The sequence below is a fragment of the Malus domestica genome, chromosome 06 (genome assembly GCF_042453785.1).
Source record: "Malus domestica chromosome 06, GDT2T_hap1".
NCBI lineage: Eukaryota > Viridiplantae > Streptophyta > Magnoliopsida > Rosales > Rosaceae > Malus > Malus domestica.
The window spans coordinates 14,425,865-14,451,072 of record NC_091666.1 but is presented as its reverse complement, the minus strand read 5'-3'; the positions used below and the strand labels follow the sequence as shown (position 1 = coordinate 14,451,072).

Genomic DNA, 25,208 nt, shown 5'->3' with positions numbered 1-25,208 from the left:
AAATGATCATCCCCTTCCTGGAAGCGAGGAAAATCCAATTTTACTAGAGGTGGTCTTGGTTGAAATCCTGAATCGTGACGGTTGAGATTCTGGGTTCTTGAATCGTCAGGCAGATTGGGGTCAGAGCGAGTTGCATCTGATGAATCTCCTAGGCAACCCATTTCACATTTGTCTAGAAAATCACGATGAAGCTTCTCAATTCGAGCATTCGAAGAATCTTGACGCCCTTCCATGGCATCGAACCTTTGGAGTAGTGTGTTGACAGTGCTGTTTATCGCAGCAAGATGATTCTGCGATTCCATAGCTTTCTTTGTTGATGCATAAATCATACGGCAGCAGAGAATGGATGGAGAAATCAGTACTGGCTTGATACCAATGATAGATCCCTCGATCAACCTTAACCCAGAGAGGCCATGAGAGGACTCGAAGAGAGAGAATGACAAAAGAACTTGGATATTATTTCATAAACTCTTTTTTGTTTCTCACAAACCCAACTATATAGCAACTTTCCCAACTACTTTCACCTAATTACAGCTATACTAACAACTTTATTACAAATATTACAGCTACATCACTCAGATGATGACATCTGGCACAATCACAATTGCTTTATAACCACTAGTAGCTACTAGAAATCCCATCAGAATCCTAACACAGTGACTATTGGATGCATATCGTATGGTGGTCACATTGTGACTTTGATCACTCATATATTTCATGCATTTATACCATCCATTTCTAAAGTCTTTGTGAAGTTTTTGTGTTAAAATTGTGGCATTTTACCTTACCTTGTGTTAATGTACAGTTAATTTTGTGAACCGATTTCTAGGATAAGTAAGACAACGCCAGTACTTACGATGCCTTGTGATGACTCAAACTCTTTTTATTCTTAATGATTTCTACTTGTTAAATCTATGAACACGCCATTCTAGATTGCATGTTAGGAACTAAGTTAAGTTGAAAACGCCATTCTCTTAACATACTACGTAAGAAAGAGTAATAGGTTGTGTTCTAACATTGAGCCAACTTGAGCATCTTCATCCGGAAATAAAAGGAATTTGAATGAAACATAACATGTTTGCATGATTATTTGGTGGTGGATAACAATGTCCCCTAACTCGTTTTCTTAACTTGTGAATTAAAATCTATTGGTATTATTTAAAACTTGTTGAGGTCCTGTTTTGTCCGATTTAATTTAAACAGCTAATCAACTCCAAAAATCCCAAAATTTTGTGTGAGCATAGCTTGGTGTGTCTAGTGTCTGTGTATAAAATTTCGTTGCATTTGGATAAGTGTAAGTTAGTCTAATAATTATTGTTCGGTGGCTGGTCAGTGGAGACAGCCACCCCATTTTTGTGACATTTTAAGTATTTTGATAAAACAATCTTCTGCGGGAAAGACCCTTATTTTCATATGCTACAGTCGACAAATTTTAGTGTTAATAAGGAAAATTAATAGGATATTCGTGTGCTACTTTGTGGTGTGCTTTTATACCTACCAAATTTTGGCGCCGTGTCGCCGGGGATTGTTATTTCTAAATTACTTATTTTTCTATTGTTTTCTTTTCTTATCCAATTAGTGTTTTTGTTTTTATTTCAGGTACTCTTTGTAGTACATGCATACTCGAAAGTCTAAGAGCATTGATCTAGCTTCCTACGATCCAGAGATTGAACGAACATTTCGAAAGCTTCAGAGAAAAATCAAGCAAAAGTGTGCATCGATGTCTTTACCACCATCGTCTCCACCACATTTAAGTTCGGAAGAGGAGGAGGAACCACAAGAAGGCATGGCTGATAACCGTACATTGAGGGAGTTGGCAATGCCAAATACGGATCAACAACCATTGTGCATCACATATCCAAATGCAGGAGGAGGATTTGAGCTTAAGTCCGGCATGATTCACTACTTGCCTAAGTTCCATGGCTTCTCAACAGAGGATGCCAACAAGCATCTCATGGAGTTTCACGTGGTATGCTCAGGAATGAGACCAGCAAATATGGAGGAGGAGCAAGTCAAGTTGAGGGCATTCCCATTTACAATAGAAGCCAAGGCAAAGGAGTGGCTTTACAATTTACCTCCGGGATCAATGAACACATGGAACCAGGTGAAGCACGCATTTTTGGAGCAATATTTTCCGGCCACAAAAGCTGCAAGCATAAGGAAAGACATATGTGCAATCCGACAACAACATGGAGAGCCCTTTGGAGAGTACTATGAGCGATTCACACATTTGGTTGCATCTTGTCCTAATCATCAAATTTCAGAGCATCTTTTAATACAATACTTTTATGAGGGATTGTATGGTACTGATCGTGTAATGCTTGATGCAGCAAGTGGCGGAGCATTCATGGACAAGACACCTACTAATGCTAAGGCATTAATAAAGAACATTGCTGGCAACACACGACAATTTGGAGGGAGAGATGAGCTACCTTTTAAGAAAGTTAACGAGGTAAGTGCTAATTCTAGTATTGAATTACAATTAGCTAACTTGACTAATCTTGTGCAACAGGTTATTGTGGCTCCAAAACAGGTGTGTGGTGTATGTTCAATGATGGGACATGCCACGGACATGTGCCCTTCGTTGATGGATCAAGGTGGTTTTGAGCAAGCTAATGCATTAGGAGGATTTCAAGGGCAACAAAGGCAAAAGTATGATCCCTATTCCAACAACTATAATGCAGGATGGCGCGATCATCCACACTTAAAGTGGAACACTCAAGACAACGGACAACAATCTGTTCCCAACAACTATAATCGTCCGCCTGACTTCTTTCAAGCAAGACCGCAGGCACCATTTCAGTCTCAACAACAACAAGCTCCAAGTAAGTCTCTTGAGGATTTAATTGCTTCTTTAGCTAACTCTACTCAATCTCATCAACAGAAAACAGACAAAGCAATTGAAAACCTTGAGCGCCAAATGAGTCAGTTAGCAAGTTTGATGGGGCAACAACACCAACCAGGAAGGTTGCCTAGCCAAACCGTGGTGAATCCAAATGCGGAGCAGATGAATGTTGTGACTTTAAGGAGTGGAAAAGAAGTTTTTGAGCAAGATGAGGCTTCAACAGAAACTGAAAAGTCTCCTAAAGATACAGAATTAAACAAAAAAGATTCTGTTAAGGTAAGTAAAGAAGTTCAAAATTCATTTAAGTCATGTGTCCCTATTCCTTTTCCTCGTAGGTTTATGAAGTCTAAGAAAGAGCAAACTGATAAGGAAATCTTGGATACTTTCCGGAAAGTCCAAGTGAACTTACCTCTTTTAGATGCCATAAAACAAGTGCCCAAGTATGCAAAGTTCCTTAAAGAGCTTTGTACGAACAAGAGGAGATTCATGTTGGAAATGTGCCCTAAAGCCAATCATATGATGATACTTTACGGACATTTCACATGTTAAACTAATCTAGTTTAACTATAAAGGGCAAAGATTATTGTTTGAGCCGTCTCATATAAATGTTATATGCTTAAACGATAAAGTCCAAGGAATATGTGATTGGGAGAATGTAATCTAATGAAGTTAGATTCATGAGACCATTCTTTCGTAGACACATCCTAAATGTTCCTGATCATAGGATTGCCAATTGGGCATTGACAGTCCGTCAAGATCGGTACGTGCTATGTCTTCTCTCAGGGAGAGTGACTAGTCTCGAGTCGTTGGTGTGTGTGACATCAAGACAAGTACGTAGGTGCTCAGTAGAGAATGAGTTCACTGAACGCGATCAACGAAGAGTTCTCATACTCATGTCACATGAGAACTCATGTTTGGGATAATGCAAATTAGTCCTTTGACCTGAGGCATCACAGTTGTCTTGTGGTTAAGTCCTTGATCTTTGATTATGTCAAAGTCACCCCATCGGGGTGTCCACGGCATCGTTGGGGTTAAGCCACTTAGTCATGGAGGCAAGTGAATGCGCAACAAGGGATCTCTAACCTTCAAACCGTTTGAGGGAGAATACTCTATGATATGATTTAGAATCTCTGGCCAGAGTATGAATGAGATTTAGAAAAGTCGTTCTAAATCACATTCAAGGAAATCATATAAGCACACGAATCACATTCGATAGTAGACATGAATAAATAAACTATCAAACCAAACAATGTGGTCAGGAGTATTAGATTAGAGAAAGACCGTATTGCATTTGTAATCCCAAACTGAATAGGTTTTCTCTACCTCTTCTGATTAGCTTGGGTAACCATGATATGCTGCAAGGTGTCACTCATGGTTTGTGGAAGCCCTAAACGTGTGTAATCACTAAAGGGAGAATTGAAAGTAAGTTTCAATTCACAGTCGATGTAAAATGGTTTTAATCGCCCACTGCCTCACTAAAAGGAACCTAATGGATCGCACACCGTGTAAGGAGGAGATTGAAGAAACAATGGAGATGAGTAAGAATGATTAAATGGTTTAATCATTTATTTATGGCAAGGATTAATTAATATGTTAATTAATCAAACGAATAAGTTCGTTAAAGACCTCGGGATAGTTTTGGACCTTAAGGCCTAATGGGCTTCGAACGTCAAGCCCATTAACATAAGTTGTATGACAACTTAATGAATAATGATTCACAAAGGCCCAATTAGTCCAAAATATCCTAATGGCCGGCCATATTGGTTAGGGTAGTGAACTTGGACTTATTTACAAGTTTGCCACTCAAATGAATAAAGGTATAAATATGACTTTATAGCCAAAATTCATTAAGGGTTTGTTTTGGAGAAAATTGGTGAGAACTTGTCTCTCCATTTCTCTCTAAAGAGGCTGGCCACCTTGGGGGGTGCATCTTGCAATCCCACTACTCCAAGGTCACTCATTTCTTCTCCAATCTCTCCTTGGTGAAGAGACTTAGAGGTTCTCAATTTTGGGAACCTGGAGAAACCTATTCTTCCATCCAAATCCATAGATTTTAGATGCAAGGAATGAAGGCCCTCACTTTGGGTGATTAGCCTTTGCTTATGCAAAGAGGAATCTACAAAGGTACAATTTCAACTCACTTTGTTTTGAGTTGAGTTTTGGTTCACCAATCTACTAGGCTTTGAATTTCATGGTTAATGTTTTGTTTTTAAGTGCATGCAAGCATGATTCCGCCTTTAATTGTTAATTGCATGCTTATTGATGTTGCTTAAATGAACATGTTTTCACAAAATAATCCTTCAAGTGGTATCAGAGCCTAGGTCTAGTAGTTGGTGAATCCTTTTGTGTTTTGTAGTTCATTAAAAGTTGTAATTGTTACAAGCTTTATTCTTGCTTGACTTGTTAAAAGTGTTTTCAAGTGACTTTTGGAACCCCTATGTACCCTAGTTTGGTTAGATGTTATTTCCCTAAAGTTTGAATGGTTTTGGAATGTTTTTGGGTGAAAAATGTTCATGGAAAATTTTGAGTTTTTTCATGAGTGTTCTTCATTGTTCTTGACATTTTTGCCAAGAACAAAAAGGTTTGTGTTTTGATTCAAAGTTTTGATTTATTTCATAAAGTTTATGTTTTATGTTTTTCAAATGATTTATTGCATAAGATATTTATTTGAATGGTGATGGAAATGGTGATGGAAATGGTGATGGGTGTGTAAGGATTAATTTCCTTTCACACACACCACTTGCACCACTTGTTGCTTTATGTCTAAAACTCACAAATCAACACACACATCACTCTATCCTCTTCCAAAACCGGCCACCCCCTAGTGGGGGTACTTTTGGGGCCTTTTATGCAATTACATAAAGTTTTGATACTTTTGTGTATTTGCACTTTGGCCCAAAAGTTTACGTTTTTACGTTTAGGTCCAAAAACGCTAAAGGACAAATTGTTTTGCTCCTTTAATGAAGTTTTTGCATTGATTAAATTTTGGGTTCTAGTGTAATTACATGAAGTAGTGGACTTTTGTGTCTTTACAAAGTGACCCCAAAAGTTTTGCAATATAGCCCAAAAGTTGAGGCTAATTGCTTTATGGCCCAAAAGTTGTCGTTATTGCATATTGGCCCAAATTAGGTAGAGAACAAAATTGTTTTGTCTCTTTAAATGAGAATTGGATTTTCATTTTGTTTAGCTCCATTTAAATCAATTTTATGGATACAAAAACCAAATGAAAATGTTGCATTCAATTTAATTAGTTAATGTGTTAATTAATTAAAGGGTGATTATGAACCTAAGCCTAATATAATTGAGCTATGTGAAAGGCCGTTTCAAATTTGTTTGAACCATGGGAATGTGTAGATTAGACTTTGGTTGTAATTTGATTTGATCAAATGTTGTAAAAGGGCATAAGCTCTTCTTTACTTTAAAGTAATTTGTTTTATGCAAATGTTGTAATGAGCATAAGCTCACCTTTACTTTGAAGTACTTCTTTCTTGCTTTATATGATATGCATGAAAATGAAGTAGTTGGGTCCAACGCCCCTAAGACAACACGCCTTAATGTGATTAAACGCGTAGCTAAAATCAATCACCATCCCTAGACCAAGATTCAACACAAGGCTCGTGTTGAATCTAAACAAAGGTTCATAATCATCCTAAGGCCCTAAGGCAACTATATAGTCCATCAAATGAATGCAAAGGTTATGTTAGTAGTATCATATACTCTTGCTTTAAAAAACCGTTTTATAAGCATAGTGGGAGTATTATATACAACTAAAAACAATCATATGGACCAATAGTTGTAATAGGACCAAAATGGTTTTAATAGAGATTAAAATGTATGTTTATATGTGATGAGACCTAAAACCCTCAACCAAACCATTATTAAGTTGATAAGCGTGAGAGTGCTTAGAACACTCTTTCGTAGGCCTTCCACCGTGGTGGGATCCAATCGTTTATGACTTGTACACCGGCTTCACCCTATCATGGGGGAGTACAAAGTGCATGCTTATACTCAGGAGGAATCCATACACATATGATGAGGTGAGTGTAGGCAACGAGGATGGCCGACATCGTATCATCGTGAGGCTATTCTTGAACCCCTTCACGCACTAAGCATGGTGGGAATGACTTAACTAAGTGCAATGGAGCCAACATCATATCATTGTGAGGTTACATTCTCTAGAGGCCAAATAAGATGGGTACTTGCATTAGTTGCAAATGAGTAAGCGTACTCTCTCATTATTATTGTTGCTAGCCAAACATCGTATCATCGTGAGGTGGGCTTGGTAATAGTGAGCCTCCCATAACCTACTAGGAGTTTCATCCAAAACTCTCGAATTCCTTTGAGGGATATGGAATTTGCCAAAAATAGTGGGTGGTGCTATTTGATTTAAAGACCCGGATCAAATGGCTTAAAATCAATCAATTTATATTCGTTATGTATTTGTTTACCAATATATTTGCAAATGCTATCCAACACTTGACAAAGAAAAGCCGAATGCTTTAGTTTCCGGACTTGGTAACACAATCCCAAAGATTGTCTTAAATGGATTGTATATGTACCTAAGTAGTCTCATCCTCAAAATCGTTCTATTGGTAATGTATCATTGAAAGAACATGTTAGATAAGTCTATCATGAAGAGGACAACACAAACAACCAATGCTTAATCCTTTGTTAAATGAACAAAGGAACTTACGAAGATTAGCATAATGACAAGGACACTTTTAGTGTTATTAGTTCTTCACTTACAAATCGTTGTATGAAGAAATAATAGTTGCTTTGAACAACCCTTAGCCAATGCAAACACTAGTGCTTGTTTCTTTGTTAAATGAACAAAGAACTTGAGAAGAAAGCACAAAGACATGGACACTTAATGTGCCATGATTCTTCACTTACAAATTGTTGTATGAAGAAATGAGAGTTGCCTTGTACAACTCTTGAAGGTTTGTAATTATGTTTAGAACATAATGGTTGGTTGACAAAAATAGTCCATTAACATGGACTTATGATGATTTTGAATCATTGAGTGTTGAAGTGTTAAACCACTTAACGAGACGGAAACTAGGCAAGGACTTCACCTATGTGTCCCTATCCTAATGGTTCACTAAGTTTATTGTAAACTATATAGTGAACAATAACCACATGCTCTCCAAAATGTTTGATGTGTATAACACAATTGAAATAAGTTTCAAGAGAGATAGTGGGAGTTTAGGGACCATGACTATTGTAGTCAAAGGAGAAGTCAAATGAAGAAGATAAAATTAACTCCAAGGGAACAAACTTTCTTTATGAAAGGATGGACATTGGAAGGGGTATTTGCAAGAAATGTCTTGCAAGTGTCAAGAACACACCTTTCGAAGGTGTTGTAAATTGTTCTTGAATAGTTCAAAACAGTTGGTTCTTCTACTTGAATGCTTGATTCCGTATTAGTAACTATATTTTACAATTGTTGTAAAAGTGTGACTAATAAGAAGTAGAAGATATATGAGAGAAGGAAAAGGTGCTTCACATTCGGAACGTGAATCAAATATAGATCTCTGTGAAAGCAGATGGTACTTACTTCCTCATATGAACTACCAAAGAAATTGGAAAAACATAGATTGTCTTTATATTCCAATTTTAAGGAACTAAATTCCGTCACTATGTGAAATAGATAAATATTTTGTTTGACAAAACATTGTTCTTTATTAATCAATGATTGGATTATGGTAATCTAATTGATTGTCTCTATAAGTAGAGATGATATGGTAGTGTTAACTGTTTAGAATATAATGATGCTTAAAACCCAAAAGGTTGCAAGATAGTGACTAATCCCAACTAAAGTTGTGATACCTCTAAAAACATAAATTACGAGTTGGTCATAGATGGACGCTTTGGATCGTTAGATCCGGATCCAATACCTTCTTGTTAAAATTGTATAGAGGCGAAATGTTTGAATCTTTATTCTTTTGGAAAGAAGAAAGAATCACAAAGTTGTTGAGGTTAATTCACTTAGATGTTAGTGGCACTTGTCCACAACATAATACTACTCATGTTGGATAACATTCACCGAAGATCACTCTCGGTTGAACTATAGTTTATTTTGAATAAACACAAGTCCGAATACTTTGCAAAATGTTTCAAAGAATTCAAGTAATGTAAGTTGATGAGTAAGACGTCTAAAGTATTTACCTCCTTAGATTTGATCCAAGATAAGGTAACACTTTAGAACAGTTTCCTTGAAAGATATCAAGGAAATAAGCATCATAAGATAATGTATTTCTCCATTAGGAGAAGAACGAACTCGAATAAGATTTAGTTCGTTAGATGTTATCTATTACCCATATATAGGATATATACTTCTAAAACAATATAATTGTCAATGAGAAGATCTTCCAATATTTTCATGACTCCATAAGATGTAGTTGGAAAGAAAGACAAATCTTAAAACATGTTAAGATTTGGGGTTGTGTGCTAATAAACAATATTTGTTTGATAACAATCTTGTGGGATATCCTTAAATTAACTTTTGGATATCGCTTCTATAAACCAACTAACAAATGTTGTTTTGTTGAGTAGTTCATTGTAATCCTACAATGTGATTTGCCTAAAAGCAAATGAACTAGAGATAGAACTCAAAGAATGGGTTCTTTGAGAGACAAGAAAGTAATCAACAAATATTACAACCTAGTTCCTATACCTCAAGCTCCAAGGTAGTCGATAAGGATTTATAAACCGTCTCAGTTGAATGGTTTTGAACTTTATGACTATGTCATAGAGTTGCACCTCTTAATTCGAAAGAACTAAGAATGAAAATCCTTATGACTACATTCAGTGTATATATATGATATATACTCAAGAAAATGGTAAAGTACCATTTGACTCGAAATAATGAAACCTTAATAGCTAATTGGTAGCTTAAGGTGACTACAATCAAAGAGAATGGTTGACTTTGAAGGAACCATTTTTGACGTAGTCTTAGTTTCAATTAATTCGAAGAATGCTAGCTACAACTAAATGGTGATTCAATGTTTGGACATAATATAGGTTTCCGAAACCATTATTAAGATAGTCTTGATAATATATGTCTAAAACTATGAATCACAAGACATGTAAGTTGTAGAGATCCATCCATCATGGATCTTGGCAAGCTAGTGGGAGCTATAAGCGTCTTATGAGAGAAATGTCAAATCGTTTGATTTCTCATAAAGATGTAAATGAATCTTTTGTTTACTAGGTTTACAAAAGATTAGTGGGAGTTAACCATATTCCTAAATTTGTATATATATATAAATATATATGTGATATATATGAATATATATATGATATATTAATTTTGGAAATGAAAAGAATATTTCTTCGTTAAAGTTATGACTTTAAACATTCTATAAACGATAGAATGTATATGGGAGACATTGTCTATAAACATGGGAAGTGAATCTATAATGATAGATTTCAAGATATAATTTGATTATATCAATTCCTAATAATAGACAAAATATTTTAGGAAGTTTCTCATATGATGATAAACTTCAATTAGAAGGATGACTCTAGTGTGACTAGCAAGTTGCCCTTCTCAAAGGGAACGTTCCCCTTTGACTCCCAAAGAAATAATGCGTAAATAGAATCCTTTATGCATACGCACAAAGGTGATTTATGTATTTCATATTGTATGAAAAACATTGATATGAGTTGTACCTAGAACGGTACAAGACGATATCAGTGTAAGCCCAGGATCAGAACCATGGCAACTGTCAAGTGAGTCCTTAAGTATTTAAGAAATACTAAAGGATAAATTCCTCAAAGATTGAGGAAGAATTAGAGTAACGTAATGGAAGCGTAAATGTATTAGATTATGAATCTAATCCATCATTGGATGTTTCTTCATTATGAATGAAGAGATAAACAGATATCTCTTTATTATGACTAAAGAGATATTTGGATGGAAACATTAAAGTAATGACTTTAGTGTGTTCCATTATGAATGCAAAATATATTACCATAAAGAAGCTTACAACAATGTTGTTTGGATGGGAAAGTTCATTTATGAACTCTCTATTCGATTCCAACCAGAAAGTGTATGACACTAATGGGGCGATAGCTCAAGCCAGGGAATCAAGGTCTCATCAAGATCCGAACTCATATGAGAGACCGAACCACATGATTGAGAATCATGTATAATGGTGACGTCGTTATTCTCAAGGTTGCTTCTATGGATAACATATAGATATCCATTGCCTAGGCCTACTATTCAGCCATTTATGAAATGTCTACAGAAGAGGTATCATCACTGATGACTAAGCTGATTGGCTCTAGTGCAAGTGGGAGATTGTTAGAAATGTGCCCTAAAGCCAATCATATGATGATACTTTACGGACATTTCACATGTTAAACTAATCTAGTTTAACTACAAAGGGCAAAGATTATTGTTTGAGCCGTCTCATATAAATGTTATATGCTTAAACGATAAAGTCCAAGGAATATGTGATTGGGAGAATGTAATCTAATGAAATTAGATTCATGAGACCATTCTTTCATAGACACATCCTAAATGTTCCTGATCATAGGATTGCCAATTGGGCATTGACAGTCCGTCAAGATCAGTACGTACTGTGTCTTCTCTCAGGGAGAGTGACTAGTCTCGAGTCATTGGTGTGTGTGACATCAAGTCAAGTACGTAGGTGCTCAATAGAGAATGAGTTCACTGAACACGATCAACGAAGAGTTCTCATACTCATGTCACATGAGAACTCATGTTTGGGATAATGCAAATTAGTCCTTTGACCTGAGGCATCACAGTTGTCTTGTGGTTAAGTCCTTGATCTTTGATTATGTCAAAGTCACCCCATCGGGGTGTCCACGGCATCGTTGGGGTTAAGCCACTTAGTCATGGAGGCAAGTGAATGCGCAACAAGGGATCTCTAACCTTCAAACCGTTTGAGGGAGAATACTCTATGATATGATTTAGAATCTCTGGCCAGAGTATGAATGAGATTTAGAAAAGTCGTTCTAAATCACATTCAAGGAAATCATATAAGCACACGAATCACATTGGATAGTAGACATGAATAAATAAACTATCAAACCAAACAATGTGGTCAGGAGTATTAGATTAGAGAAAGACCGTATTGCATTTGTAATCCCAAACTGAATAGGTTTTCTCTACCTCTTCTGATTAGCTTGGGTAACCATGATATGCTGCAAGGTGTCACTCATGGTTTGTGGAAGCCCTAAACGTGTGTAATCACTAAAGGGAGAATTGAAAGTAAGTTTCAATTCACAGTCGATGTAAAATGGTTTTAATCGCCCACTGCCTCGCTAAAAGGAACCTAATGGATCGCACACCGTGTAAGGAGGAGATTGAAGAAACAATGGAGATGAGTAAGAATGATTAAATGGTTTAATCATTTATTTATGGCAAGGATTAATTAATATGTTAATTAATCAAACGAATAAGTTCGTTAAAGACCTCGGGATAGTTTTGGACCTTAAGGCCCAATGGGCTTCGAACGTCAAGCCCATTAACATAAGTTGTATGACAACTTAATGAATAATGATTCACAAAGGCCCAATTAGTCCAAAATATCCTAATGGCCGGCCATATTGGTTAGGGTAGTGAACTTGGACTTATTTACAAGTTTGCCACTCAAATGAATAAAGGTATAAATATGACTTTATAGCCAAAATTCATTAAGGGTTTGTTTTGGAGAAAATTGGTGAGAACTTGTCTCTCCATTTCTCTCTAAAGAGGCCGGCCACCTTGGGGGGTGCATCTTGCAATCCCACTACTCCAAGGTCACTCATTTCTTCTCCAATCTCTCCTTGGTGAAGAGACTTAGAGGTTCTCAATTTTGGGAACTTGGAGAAACCTATTCTTCCATCCAAATCCATAGATTTTAGATGCAAGGAATGAAGGCCCTCACTTTGGGTGATTAGCCTTTGCTTATGCAAAGAGGAATCTACAAAGGTACAATTTCAACTCACTTTGTTTTGAGTTGAGTTTTGGTTCACCAATCTACTAGGCTTTGAATTTCATGGTTAATGTTTTGTTTTTAAGTGCATGCAAGCATGATTCCGCCTTTAATTGTTAATTGCATGCTTATTGATGTTGCTTAAATGAACATGTTTTCACAAAATAATCCTTCAATTCGTTGATCAAGAAACTGTGGCATTAAGCGAGGAAGTATCAGCTGTTTTGCAGAGAAAGCTGCCACCGAAGTTGGAAGATGCCGGTAGCTTTACCATTCCATATGTAACTGGAGGCAAAAAGTTTGGGAGAGCATTGTGTGATTTGGGGGCATCCATCAATCCGATGCCATATTCAGTGTATGAGTCATTGAACCTTGGAGACTTAAAGGAAACAAAGGTAGTAATCCAGTTGGCAGATCGTTCGAATAGATATCCCAAAGGCCTATTGGAGGATGTACTTGTGCAAGTGAATGAGCTCATTTTTCCCGCTGACTTTTTTGTTCTTGAGATGGAACATGATCCTATGCCTACTGCACTTCCTCTTATATTGGGAAGACCATTCCTTAGAACAGCACGGACGAAGATTGATGTCTACGATGGTACCTTAACCATGGAAATTGAGGGGGAAAGCGTCAAGTTCAGAATCTTCAATGCTATGAGGTATCCTAGTGAATTAGAATCTTGTTTGTCTATTGATGTGTTTGACTATTTTGTGCAGGATTGTTTTAATGAAGGTGTGGGACAAGATAATTTAGAGAAGGCATTAGTGCATAGCATTACACATGGAAATTTTAATTATTCAGAGCACATTGAAAAAGAATTAATCCAAACAGTGGCCTCTCTTGAGTCTCTTTCACCAATTCGTGGTAAGTGTTCTTCCTATTTTATTTCTCCTCCTACTTTTAACGAAAAAACTCTTCCTTCTGTGATTCAGGCACCCAAATTGGAGCTTAAACCAATTCCTGAACATTTGAAGTATGCATTTTTGGGAGAGGATGAAACATTACCAGTCATCATATCGTCACAACTTTCAACAGAAGAGGGGGAGAAACTGATCCGGGTACTGAAGGATCACAAAACTGCCATAGCTTGGAGCATTACAGATATCAAAGGTATAAATCCAGCTACATGTATGCATAGGATTCTGCTGGAAGAAGGTGCAAAACCAACAAGGGAAGCTCAACGCAGTTTAAACCCACTCATGATGGAAGTCGTAAAAAAAGAGGTTATCAAACTTCTTGATGTTGGCATCATATATCCTATTTCGGATAGCAAGTGGGTAAGCCCTATTCAAGTAGTCCCTAAACGATCTGGAGTCACAGTTGTTAGGAATGATGCATACGAGTCTAGTCGAATATACAAGGAGAAATCAAAGGCATTTCATGACAAGATGATCTTAAGGAAGAGCTTTGTCATTGGACAGAAAGTTCTTCTATTTAATTCTCGCCTTCGGTTATTTCCAGGTAAACTTCGTTCTCGATGGGTTGGTCCATTTGTTATAACAAATATTTTTCCTCATGGTGCAGTGGAAATCCAAAGTGCAAAGTGTTGGAAATATGCCCTGAAAGTCAATCTTTGGAAGAAATCTTTCAGGACAAATGAATCGATGTATGGATGATTCTTATACATCAAATGGCAAAGACACGAATTAGGACTATCTCAATTAACGATATATGTCCTAAATAGTGTATCCATGGACAATGGATCGATTGAAGAAGTAATCTAATGATGTTAGACTACAGAGACCTTCTTCACATAACCATTGTGTCCAAAAGGTTCCTGGTCGTTGGATTGTCGGAGGGATACTGACAATGCGTAGACCGGTACATACTATGTCTGCTTCAATTGGAAGGATGGAAAGTCTCATCCCATTCGTGTTGTGACACTAAGACAAGTATGTAGGTGCTCATTAGGGGAATGAGTTCACTGAACACAATCGAACGAGAGTACTTGCATGGAGGTCTACTCACATGTCAAGCAAGTAACTCTAATGGTTGGAAAGATGTAAGTAATCCTTAGACCTGAGGCATCGTCGTTGTCTTGTGGTTAAGTACTTAATCTTTGATTATGTCAAAGTCTCCCCATTCGAGGGTGTCCACGGCATAATTGGGGTTAAGCCACTTAGTCATGAAGGCAAGTGTATGCGCAACAAGGAATCTCTAATCCTCGATAAGAGGAAGAATACTCTAAGATATGATTCGGGAATCTTCGGCCGAAGTATCGAGCGTATTGAATGGAAAGCGTTCCTATACGACTCAAATGAATCATATATGAAGGAATAATCACATTAGGGGTTTGACATGATATATCCAAATCCTAATGATGTGATTGAGAGTATTGTATTAGGGAAGGATTGAATTACATTGTAATTCCAACTGACTAGGTTCTTCGAATAAACTTCTACATTAGCTTGGGTAGCTATGACATATGGTTAGATGTCACTCATAGCTTGTGAGTTCTTCTAGATGATTAAATGTAGTCGTCAAAGAAGAAAGGTGAATTAAAATGAAGTTTTAATTCACTAAGTGATTGAATTAAATATAAGCAATTGGATTGATGCCAATCACCTCACTGCCTTGCTAATTAGAACCTAAAAGATTGTTCACCAAAACACTATTGTGGTGAGTAACTAATGGATGATGGAAACAATTAATTGAATTAATTATGTGTTGTGATTAATTTAGAAAAGTCTAAAGAAATCATAAAAGCGATAAAGATCGTTTTGGGCTTAAAGAAACGTTCGGGTTTAATTGGGCCCATTGGGCCTAAACCCATTGGACTTTTATTCAAGCATTGGATGACTTGAAATAAATGAAAGCCCAAAGCCCAAACAACACAAAGAGGGCCGGCCATATTATGTGGGGAAGGAGAGATATTTAGTCAAGTGTTGACTAGGTTTTCTTTTGTCTATATAAGGAACTTTATAGTGATAAAGTTCATTAGGGTTTTTTGAAGTGTTTAAACAACAAAGAGGCAAAAGAAAAAGCTCTCTAACACATCAAAGGGCCGGCCACCATTGGGGTGTTTTAGCTAACAATCTTTCACCCTTTTGGTTATTCCTTCATCCTTCTCACTACACTAGTGGGTGAGGATCTTTAGAGGTTTCCTATTTTGGAAACTTGAAGAGAACCTAGGAGCACTCATTCTTTCAAAGTGGAGGAGGCAAGGAGGGAAGCTAGGCTCAAGGATTTCAAGGAGCAAAGGGCTTGGAGGTGGTCCATCCTTGGTCTCAAGTCTAGATCAAGAGGTATAAGACTAACCTTCACTTTGTTCTTGATTCTATAATTTGTTTTGATGCATTATATATAAACCTATGAACCTTGAAGGGGATTTGCATGACTATAGCTTTGATAATATGTTATAAATGCTTCCGCTGCTTTCGTATATCATAATTGTTTTGGATATGCATGATAGTCATTTAGAAATCCCATACATGAATCTCATAGATTTCCCTTCACAAAGACCGGACACATGTTCAAAGTGAATGGGCATAGACTCAAGCCATATTACGAGTCTTTTGTGGAGCATGATGTGGAGGTTGTACCTCTCCAAGAACCAGTTCCCTTTGGATGATTACTTTAGGCATCGTCCGGCTGCAAGACGTTAAAGAAAGCGCTTCTTGGGAGGCAACCCAAGCTTTCTATCTTTCATCTTTATTTTGAATAATTTTAAATGTTCTTGTTTTGTTTTTCTCTTGTTTTCTGGTTTTTGTGTTTAAGTCCTACTTGTGTTCCTTTATGCAGGTAATGATTTTGCAATCTCTGCCACAACTTCTTGCAAGGTAGTTTTACATTTATAAAAACGAAAGGAACATTAAGCATATAAATACAAGAGGGAGCCTTCACAAAGGCTGCTTAGGAGAAGTTTCAGCAGTCGGCGGAATCCCAGAAGGAGGAGGCATCAGAGGTTGATCATTTGGAGCTTCACTACGCGGTACAACCCCAGAAGACGAAGGCAAATGCTGTTGGAACAAACCCACAAACCGTTGATGATCAAGTAAAATCTGACCATCAGATTCCTGCATCTGGTCAATCTTCCTCTTCATGTTTGTGGCATAGTTGTGTGCGAGCTTGTGCAACTGTTTATTCTCATGCTTAAGCCCTCTAATCTCCTGCTTGAGACTCATCACTTCCGCCGCCAACGATTCAACTTGACGGGTTCGGGCAAATAGGCGTTGGGCCATGTTGGACACGGAACCTGCACACTGCACACTGAGAGCCAGAGATTCCTTAACAGCCAACTCATCAGACCGTTTGGCGAGTAGTCTGTTATCTTTGGGAGTGACAAGGTTCCTGGCCACCACCGCAGCTTTCATATCATTCTTCATCACCGAATCCCCAACGGTAAGGGGACCAGTAGGGGATATGAAGGATGGGCGCCATATGTTGTCTGGAGAAGGCGGAGCTGCGTCTTCACCAAGGTTCAAGTCAAAACGACGATCAGAAGGGCCAGACATTTTTCAGAGGTGGTAAAGAAAGAAGAGGTCGAACAAGTCAAGAACGTAGAAATGCAATGAGGGAGTTTTTGAAGGCAGAAATTCAAGTGTGCTTTGAACGTCCTGCATACCTCTATAAAAATCAGCACGCGATGGGATTTCGGAGATCGAAGAGGCAATTCCAGATATCGAAGCGGCCAACTAAAAAAATCAAAGAGGCGCTAGCTTTCTCAAAAGCTGAGCTTGCTCGGAAACCACGGCAAATCTTCTTTTCCAGATTTGTCCGCACTTGTCACATGCAACCTCTGCACTCGACGGAGCTCAGATTTCGAAGAGGCAATTCCAGATATCGAAGCTTTGCGGAAATCACGGCCAGTTTGTCGAAGCGCCGATTCCAACCGTCTGTTTTTCCAGACGTGTCAACATCTGTCACATGTAGAGTCTGCTTTGCGGAAATTACGGGCAATCTGTCGAAGATCTCTGGTAAAGTAGAGAACACGTGAAGTTTACTGTTCCATCATCTAATGCTTGCCGACAAGAGTAAAAGAACAGTACCGGTTATTATTTCCTATAAATGTCGACCTTCACCCTCCATGGCAAGGAAGACATACATAACCTTCCATCATCTCCGAGAATGCCTTTCCAACAAACCCTCTCGAGTCACTCCGTGTTCCTTATTCCTTGGGGTACCTCTGCAATCAACCCATCCAAAGCAAAAGTATTTCATATCATGAAGGTTGAAAGCAAGAGTATCTCATATCATGCTTTCTCCCTGTCCTTCTCCTTGTCTTTGTTTTACGACAAGGAGAAAGAGAGCAATCAGCCAGCACTTGGTATTAATCTTCCGATCTGGAGCCAACTGCCTGGAACCCCTTCCTGATTGCTTACCTAGCCTTGCTCTCGAGTACTCATCTTCATCATCTTGTGCTTTCTCTTCGTCTACCACATCTGCCTGGGGGACAGATAAGGGAAGTGAAAATGATACCTCGAAGCATGTGGAGACAATTCAGCTAGGGACAAGGAGAAAGAAAGCAAGAGGTGGGCACTTGGAAAGATTGAACAAAGAAACAGACCAATACCTCTACCTCGTGCCTACCCACCGTGCAGAAGAAACAAACAGAGAAGAATGCAGACTGCACAATTCAGAGTTCCTTGGTTTCAAATCAGACTCCGAGATTCGCCTACACAAATTGGTGTGTTCTTTCCTTTTCTTTATGTGTCTTTATTTCATTTTATATTTCTTTTCTTCCATTTTTATGTCTTATTGTTCAAAAAAAATCCTTTCATTATCATTGGGGACAATGCTATAATTAAGTTTGGGGGTGGAAATATATTTCGTTAGTTTATTTCTCTATAAAAAATAAAAAAAATAAAAAAACATTTTGCATTTTTATTGTTGTTTGTAGCTACTTCTCAATTCTATGATGAGATTTGTTTTTAATTTCCTTCTTACTTTCAAGAAAGTCTAAGTTCTTTTCGTTGTCTTTGTGTTAACTGTGATTTCCAGAAATCAACTTGAAAAATAAATGTGCCTAGTCTTGTCAATGTGAAACTTGAGCATGATTTAGCGTTTCATATGTGAATCATGTGAGATTATGTAAACCTTGTGAGTTTTTGAGCCTATACATGATTGAACCATTATGCATCAATCTCATTCCTTCTTGTGCGTATGATCTCACTATACATGTATCTCTAGAACTTGCTTTATACTACTCGATTCATTAATCAATTCATGTAATAACTTGGAAGTGATATAGGCCATCTTTGGATCGTTTGAGCCTTTCATGCCTACCTTATATGCTATGTTTATCTGTAGTAGCCCATTGAGCCTTTAACTAAGCCATTTCTTTGTTAGCCACATCTCTTTACCTTGCTCCAATATTGGAGTTGAGCCCATACACAAAAATCGATTCCTTATTGTTTTGAGAAAGTATTACATGGGTTGTGCTTTTGGGGGTTTCATTTATGTAGAAAGATGGATGAAGCATGTGTATTACAATGAAATGTGAATTTGATGGGTGATGTAGATTTTGCAGATTTGTTTCTTTCACTACTTAAAGAAAATTGTTTCAAAAAAAAAAAAAAAAAACGAAATATATGAAAATTGGAGAGTGTTGATTTGTTGAAAATGTGTCTGCAGAGTATAAATTTCCTTTTGAAGTTAACTTTGGGGAGTAATAGGTGCTCGAGGTTTTATTATTTTTCTTTCAATTTGAGGTGGTGTGATATTGAGGTGTTGGAAAAGTACCAAAGTGTACTTTCTCAAAATTTTTTATTTCCATATCCTTTCTTTCATTAGCCTATCACCTTTAGCCCCATTACAACCGTAATAAAGTCCTATTGATCCAAGGTATTACTTAAATATTGATAAGCGAGTTAGGTGGACAAGCAAGCATATGGCGGCATGTACTATGAGATCACTTGAGTGAAACACATTAACCAAAACTTATGAGTGAATGAGCGTATGTCTTGTGAGAAACTCACATGTTTGCATATGATGATTTAAAGGAGCTTGGAATTGCATTGACATGGCTAGCTCACACATGGCTTTTCAACGTTTTGTTCGAAGGAAATTTGGTTAACTATTGGATGATGTTTTGAACTCTTGTTACTTACTTCTTGGCAGTGTATTTCATGGTTGGAACTTATATATGAAATCGAAGTTAGAAGTTGGTTACTAAGTTGTTGAATCTAGTCTTAGTTGAGTGGTTTTGTTTTGTGTTTTGTTTTGCTAGAGGACTAGCAAAAATGTAAGTTTGGGGGTATTTGATCACTCATATATTTCATGCATTTATACCATCCATTTCTAAAGTCTTTGTGATGTTTTTGTGTTAAAATTGTGGCATGTTACCTTACCTTGTGTTAATGTACAGTTAATTTTGTTTTAGGATTAATTTCAAACAAAATGGGCTGAAAAGAAAATAAAGGAAAAGAAGAATAATGAGCAGGGAGTGGGGCAGTACACGAACAGAGAGGAGTGCTGGACGGCATAAAGAAATGAAAGAAGACTATAAAGAAGTGGAAGACATGGACTGGTGGAGAAAAGAAAGAAAAGAAAATAAAACTGGAAAAGACTGTGCGGAAAGAATAATGCAGTGGATGGCAGACTGGCAGGAATAAGAAATAAGAAAAGCAGAGTGAGTGCAGGGAGAGAGAGGAGAAAACAGAGAATAATAAGAAGACAGAGGGGGCGAAAGCAGGGGGACGGACGTGAGAGGAGCACAGAAAACTGTGCGGAGAAAGGAGAGGACAGACCAACAAAAACAAGGGGAGAAGCAGCACGAAGCAGGAGGTGCAGACGTGAGCGCAGAGAGAGAGGAGACTGGCAGGAATAAGAAATAAGAAAAGCACACGGAGACGGGAGAACAGACGGGGAGAGAGAGAGAGAGCACAGAAAACTGTGCGGAAAACAGAAATAAGAAAGACAAGCCAGGGAAGCACGCAACAGAAAAAGCAGAAGCACAGAAGCGGAGGAAGTGAGAAGCAGAGACTGACGAGACTGGCGCCAAGGCAGGATGCAGAGAGACTGACGGAAAGGAGCAGGGCGCAGCAGAAGAAAAGGGTTTTATCTTCTCAAACTCATGTTTAACATTTGGTTTAATTTGTGAATTATGTGTAACTAAATTTTAAGTAGTTAGGGGCTGTTTTGAAGCCCCGAATATGATTGCAAGTTTGTTGTGATATTTTGTTTGAATGACTTTTATGAAAGGATGAAAATTGTTTCACTACTTATGTCATTGATAAATTCTTTATGTGTTTCTATGGATGCATACATAGTGAGCATATCTAGGATTTTAATGCTATGAATATATGTTTACCTGCCCTTGTTGAATGAGGACCTACATATGTTCTAGAGTAGCACTTGTTAATTGTGGTTAACATGTGAACCGATTTCTAGGATAAGTAAGACAACGCCAGTACTTACGATGCCTTGTGATGACTCAAACTCTTTTTATTCTTAATGATTTCTACTTGTTAAATCTATGAACACACCATTCTAGATTGCATGTTAGGAACTAAGTTAAGTTGAAAACGCCATTCTCTTAACATACTACGTAAGAAAGAGTAATAGGTTGTGTTCTAACATTGAGCCAACTTGAGCATCTTCATCCGGAAATAAAAGGAATTTGAATGAAACATAACATGTTTGCATGATTATTTGGTGGTGGATAACAATGTCCCTTAACTCGTTTTCTTAACTTGTGAATTAAAATCTATTGGTATTATTTAAAACTTGTTGAGGTCCTGTTTTGTCCGATTTAATTTAAATAGCTAATCAACTCCAAAAATCCCAAAAATTTGTGTGAGCATAGCTTGGTGTGTCTAGTGTATGTGTATAAAATTTCGTTGCATTTGGATAAGTGTAAGTTAGTCTAATAATTATTGTTCGGTGGCTGGTCAGTGGAGACAGCCACCCCGTTTTTGTGACATTTTAAGTATTTTGATAAAACAATCTTCTGCGGGAAAGACCCTTATTTTCATATGCTACAGTCGACAAATTTTAGTATTAATAAGGAAAATTAATAGGATATTTGTGTGCTACTTTGTGGTGTGCTTTTATACCTACCAGACTTCTTGTGTTATCAAACTTTATGGAGTTGTGTGTGATCAAACATTCATATACCTACTCATTTCCTTATGTTTCCTTCATTAACATGGCAACATTTTAAAGCAGATGACTACTGAGAGAATTTAAGTCTAGGACAGAAATAAACCTCACATACAAGCTACCAGAGATGGAGAAATCTTGGATCTGCTTCTAGTCGAAAAAACAATTAAAAAGGTAATATAGTAATAAAGTTAACAATAATAAACAGGATCTTGAAAGAGACAAAAGCTGCAAAAAATAGATGCCAAAGAATAAAAGGTAAAGAATAATCGCATAACCCAGTGCACTCTCTCACATCTAACTTGGATTTTATGTTAGTTTTTCAGTAAAACAGTGCTGATAGAAATCTAATCACTAATTTAACTTCCACTGGGATGACTCTCCTTACCTAGATGTTGAACACTGTCAGCAAAGAATACATATAGGAAATGAGAAGAATCCTAGCTCAAGAATGATAAACATTAGATTTCCTGTTAACTCACACATCGAGTCATCAGGTCTACATCTAAGGAAGCTAATACTTTTGAATACACTAAATACCCAGGAGGCAGATGCCCACATGCAATACAATGTCAAGCATTCTACCAAGGGAATTGCAGAGAAACTTTCCCATTGTAGGGACTCAATATAAGATTCATTAAGCAGTTACCATAGATTGAACCTCGACTGCATTGTCTCTGAATTTGATGTTTAAATAGTAACGGTGAAAACTGAAATGCATGAAAACTCATCAACCAAAACCTGGAGGCACATCAGGGTCCTCATCACTACCATCACATGCCTGCTTGTGCTCCATGTCTGTAGAAATGCCAGGTGCCATTCTGTTATCAACAGAATCATCCATCCTATCTTGTAACTGGTGTGAACTTCCCTTCCATTCTTCAATGGCTCCTTTAACATGAGGTAGAGGTAGTTGTAACGCATCATTATCATTTTTCTGATAATTGCCAGAAAAACAAAATCCCGGTGGTATTTTTGGCTCATTGTCAGACAACTTATCATCAATTTCACTGGCGACAGCAACAACTAAGCCATTACTGTCAACTTTGTATTGAACTGGAACATCACGAGTGGAGGGTTCACCCTCAGCTTCCCCATTTGGGTTAGTCAATTTATTGTAGACGGATTGAACAGTTTCTGCTATTTCACTTTTCATGCCATCACTTGATCTGATTATACCCCACAACCCATCAGATATGTGGCTCATTACTTGGTCCCTAGCAATTGGAAGCACACCAAAGGAAAAAATCCAGCATTATCAGCTCCCACATAACTTTACATTTCTAATCCTCTGACGGTAACCATTCAAAGAGAGATTGAATAAAGTTTGTAACTACCACTTAGAAGTCCCGAAGGCTAAATATCACCCTTATTTAATCATTTAATTGTAAAATGCTCTTAGTATTTTAACAAAGAGATACAAAACAACCACCACATAAACCTACACAGTCACCAGTCACATTTTAATCATCAAGAGAAGGCGAAAAATTAGTTACGTACCCAACCTCCTGATAAATGTCATCGGAAAGCTGTCTGGGTTTCATATTCTCAGCACCTTCACGATTAAGCGTGGCCGATTGCTTCACAATAGAAGCAATATTTTCTCGCAATTCTTCCTGCGATTAATTGCCCCTCTTTGAGAAATCCCACTCATAAATTTGGTTCAAATTTTCAAAACGTACAAATAAATAATTTCCAACCGTCCAAACAAACTTTCAATCTACTCCAATCCAATCCAAAAGTCCAAACATTGGCCAAATTAAAAATCAAATCGAATATTATTGAGTAAAATACAAGGTTCCCATAATAATTCAATGAATTTAATTAGAAAATTCAGTGGAAATTAGTTTAAAAAAAAGAACAAATCAGTAGAAAAAGGCTTGATTTTTACAATTATTAACAAGCACTTTAGACAAATCTGTTCCAGCATTCCCAGCAACAGCAGCCCTAATCATAAGAATTTAGATACAAACAAATACAGAAACTAGCGAATAATCATAAGAATTTAGAAACAAACAAATACAGAAACTAGCGAAATTTGTTACCCTAAGAAAGATGAGAGAGAGAGAGAGAGAGAGAGAGAAGGGTACGGACATTGTTTTTTAGCTTGAGGATGATGCTGCGGCGGAGCCTGTCGAAGTCTCCGTCGTCCTTGAGCTTGGCGATCACCTCCTCTTTGCTGACCTTGTGGTCGTGCGAGCACTCCATTGGATTTTTGCTTTGCTTCTTTGCATCCAAAACCCCTTACTTATTTGCCGCCACAACTTATAAGTTATAGCCTTAAGAAAAAGAACTTGTTGTAAATTTATTGGGTAAATTACATAGTAGGACATCAGGTTTGAAGTTTATTACAACCTCATACAACATCTTTAAAACATTTGACTTTCATACATCATGTACCATTTTATTTCAAAATAATACCTCCGTTAGATTTTTCGTCCATTGATCCGTTAAGTGCTGATGTGGCTGCCACATGTGTGCCACGTGGCAAATTTTTTTTATTTTTTATTTTTTTTAAATCTGAATCTTCTAAATTAAAAAAAAAAAAAAAAAAAAAAAAAGCCCGAAACCCATCCCTCCCCGCAGCCCTCCACCCCCATCCCAACCTACCCACACCCACCTCCACCTCCCCTACAATCCCCCACCCCTCCCCTCACCTTCTCGAAACCCCCAACAACAACAACAACAACAAAGCCTTTTCCCACTAAGTAGGGTCGGCTATATGAATCCTAGAACGCCATTGCGCTCGGTTTTGTGTCATGTCCTCCGTTAGATCCAAGTACTATAAGTTTTTTCTTAGGGTCTCTTCCAAAGTTTTCCTAGGTCTTCCTCTACCCCTTCGGCCCTGAACCTCTGTCCCGTAGTCACATCTTCGAACCGGAGCGTCAATAGGCCTTCTTTGCCCATGTCCAAACCACCGTAACCGATTTTCTCTCATCTTTCCTTCAATTTCGGCTATTCCTACTTTACCTCGGATATCCTCATTCCCAATCTTATCCTTTCTTTTGTGCCCACACATCCCGGCGAAGCATCCTCATCTCCGCTACACCCATTTTGTGTACGTGTTGATGCTTCACCGCCCAACATTCTGTGCCATACAGCATCGCTGGCCTTATTGCCGTCCTATAAAAAATTTCCTTGAGCTTCAGTGGCCTACGACGGTCACACAACACGCCGGATGCACTCTACCACTTCATCCATCCAGCTTGTATTCTATGGTTGAGATCTCCATCTAATTCTCCGTTCTTTTGCAAGATAGATCCTAGGTAGCGAAAACGGTCGCTTTTTGTGATCTTCGCTAGATTGCTCCGGTCATTAGTGTGGATAAGTATATAAATGGATAGAGATAGGAAAGCAAACACAAGATGTACTTG

General features: G+C 37.6%; 1 protein-coding gene across 1 annotated transcript; it reads right to left on the bottom strand.

Moving 5' to 3' along the window:
• Positions 1-22,086: 22,086 nt before the first annotated feature.
• LOC103407058 (uncharacterized) lies at positions 22,087-24,111 on the bottom strand. The gene is made up of 3 exons (XM_008346013.4): positions 23,929-24,111; positions 23,335-23,450; positions 22,087-23,051 (listed from the first exon to the last, which is right to left on the bottom strand). The coding sequence occupies exons 1-3, from the start codon at positions 24,040-24,042 to the stop codon at positions 22,565-22,567; spliced, it is 717 nt and encodes a 238-aa protein (XP_008344235.3). The 5' UTR covers positions 24,043-24,111; the 3' UTR covers positions 22,087-22,564.
• Between the last annotated feature and the right edge of the window lie 1,097 nt (positions 24,112-25,208).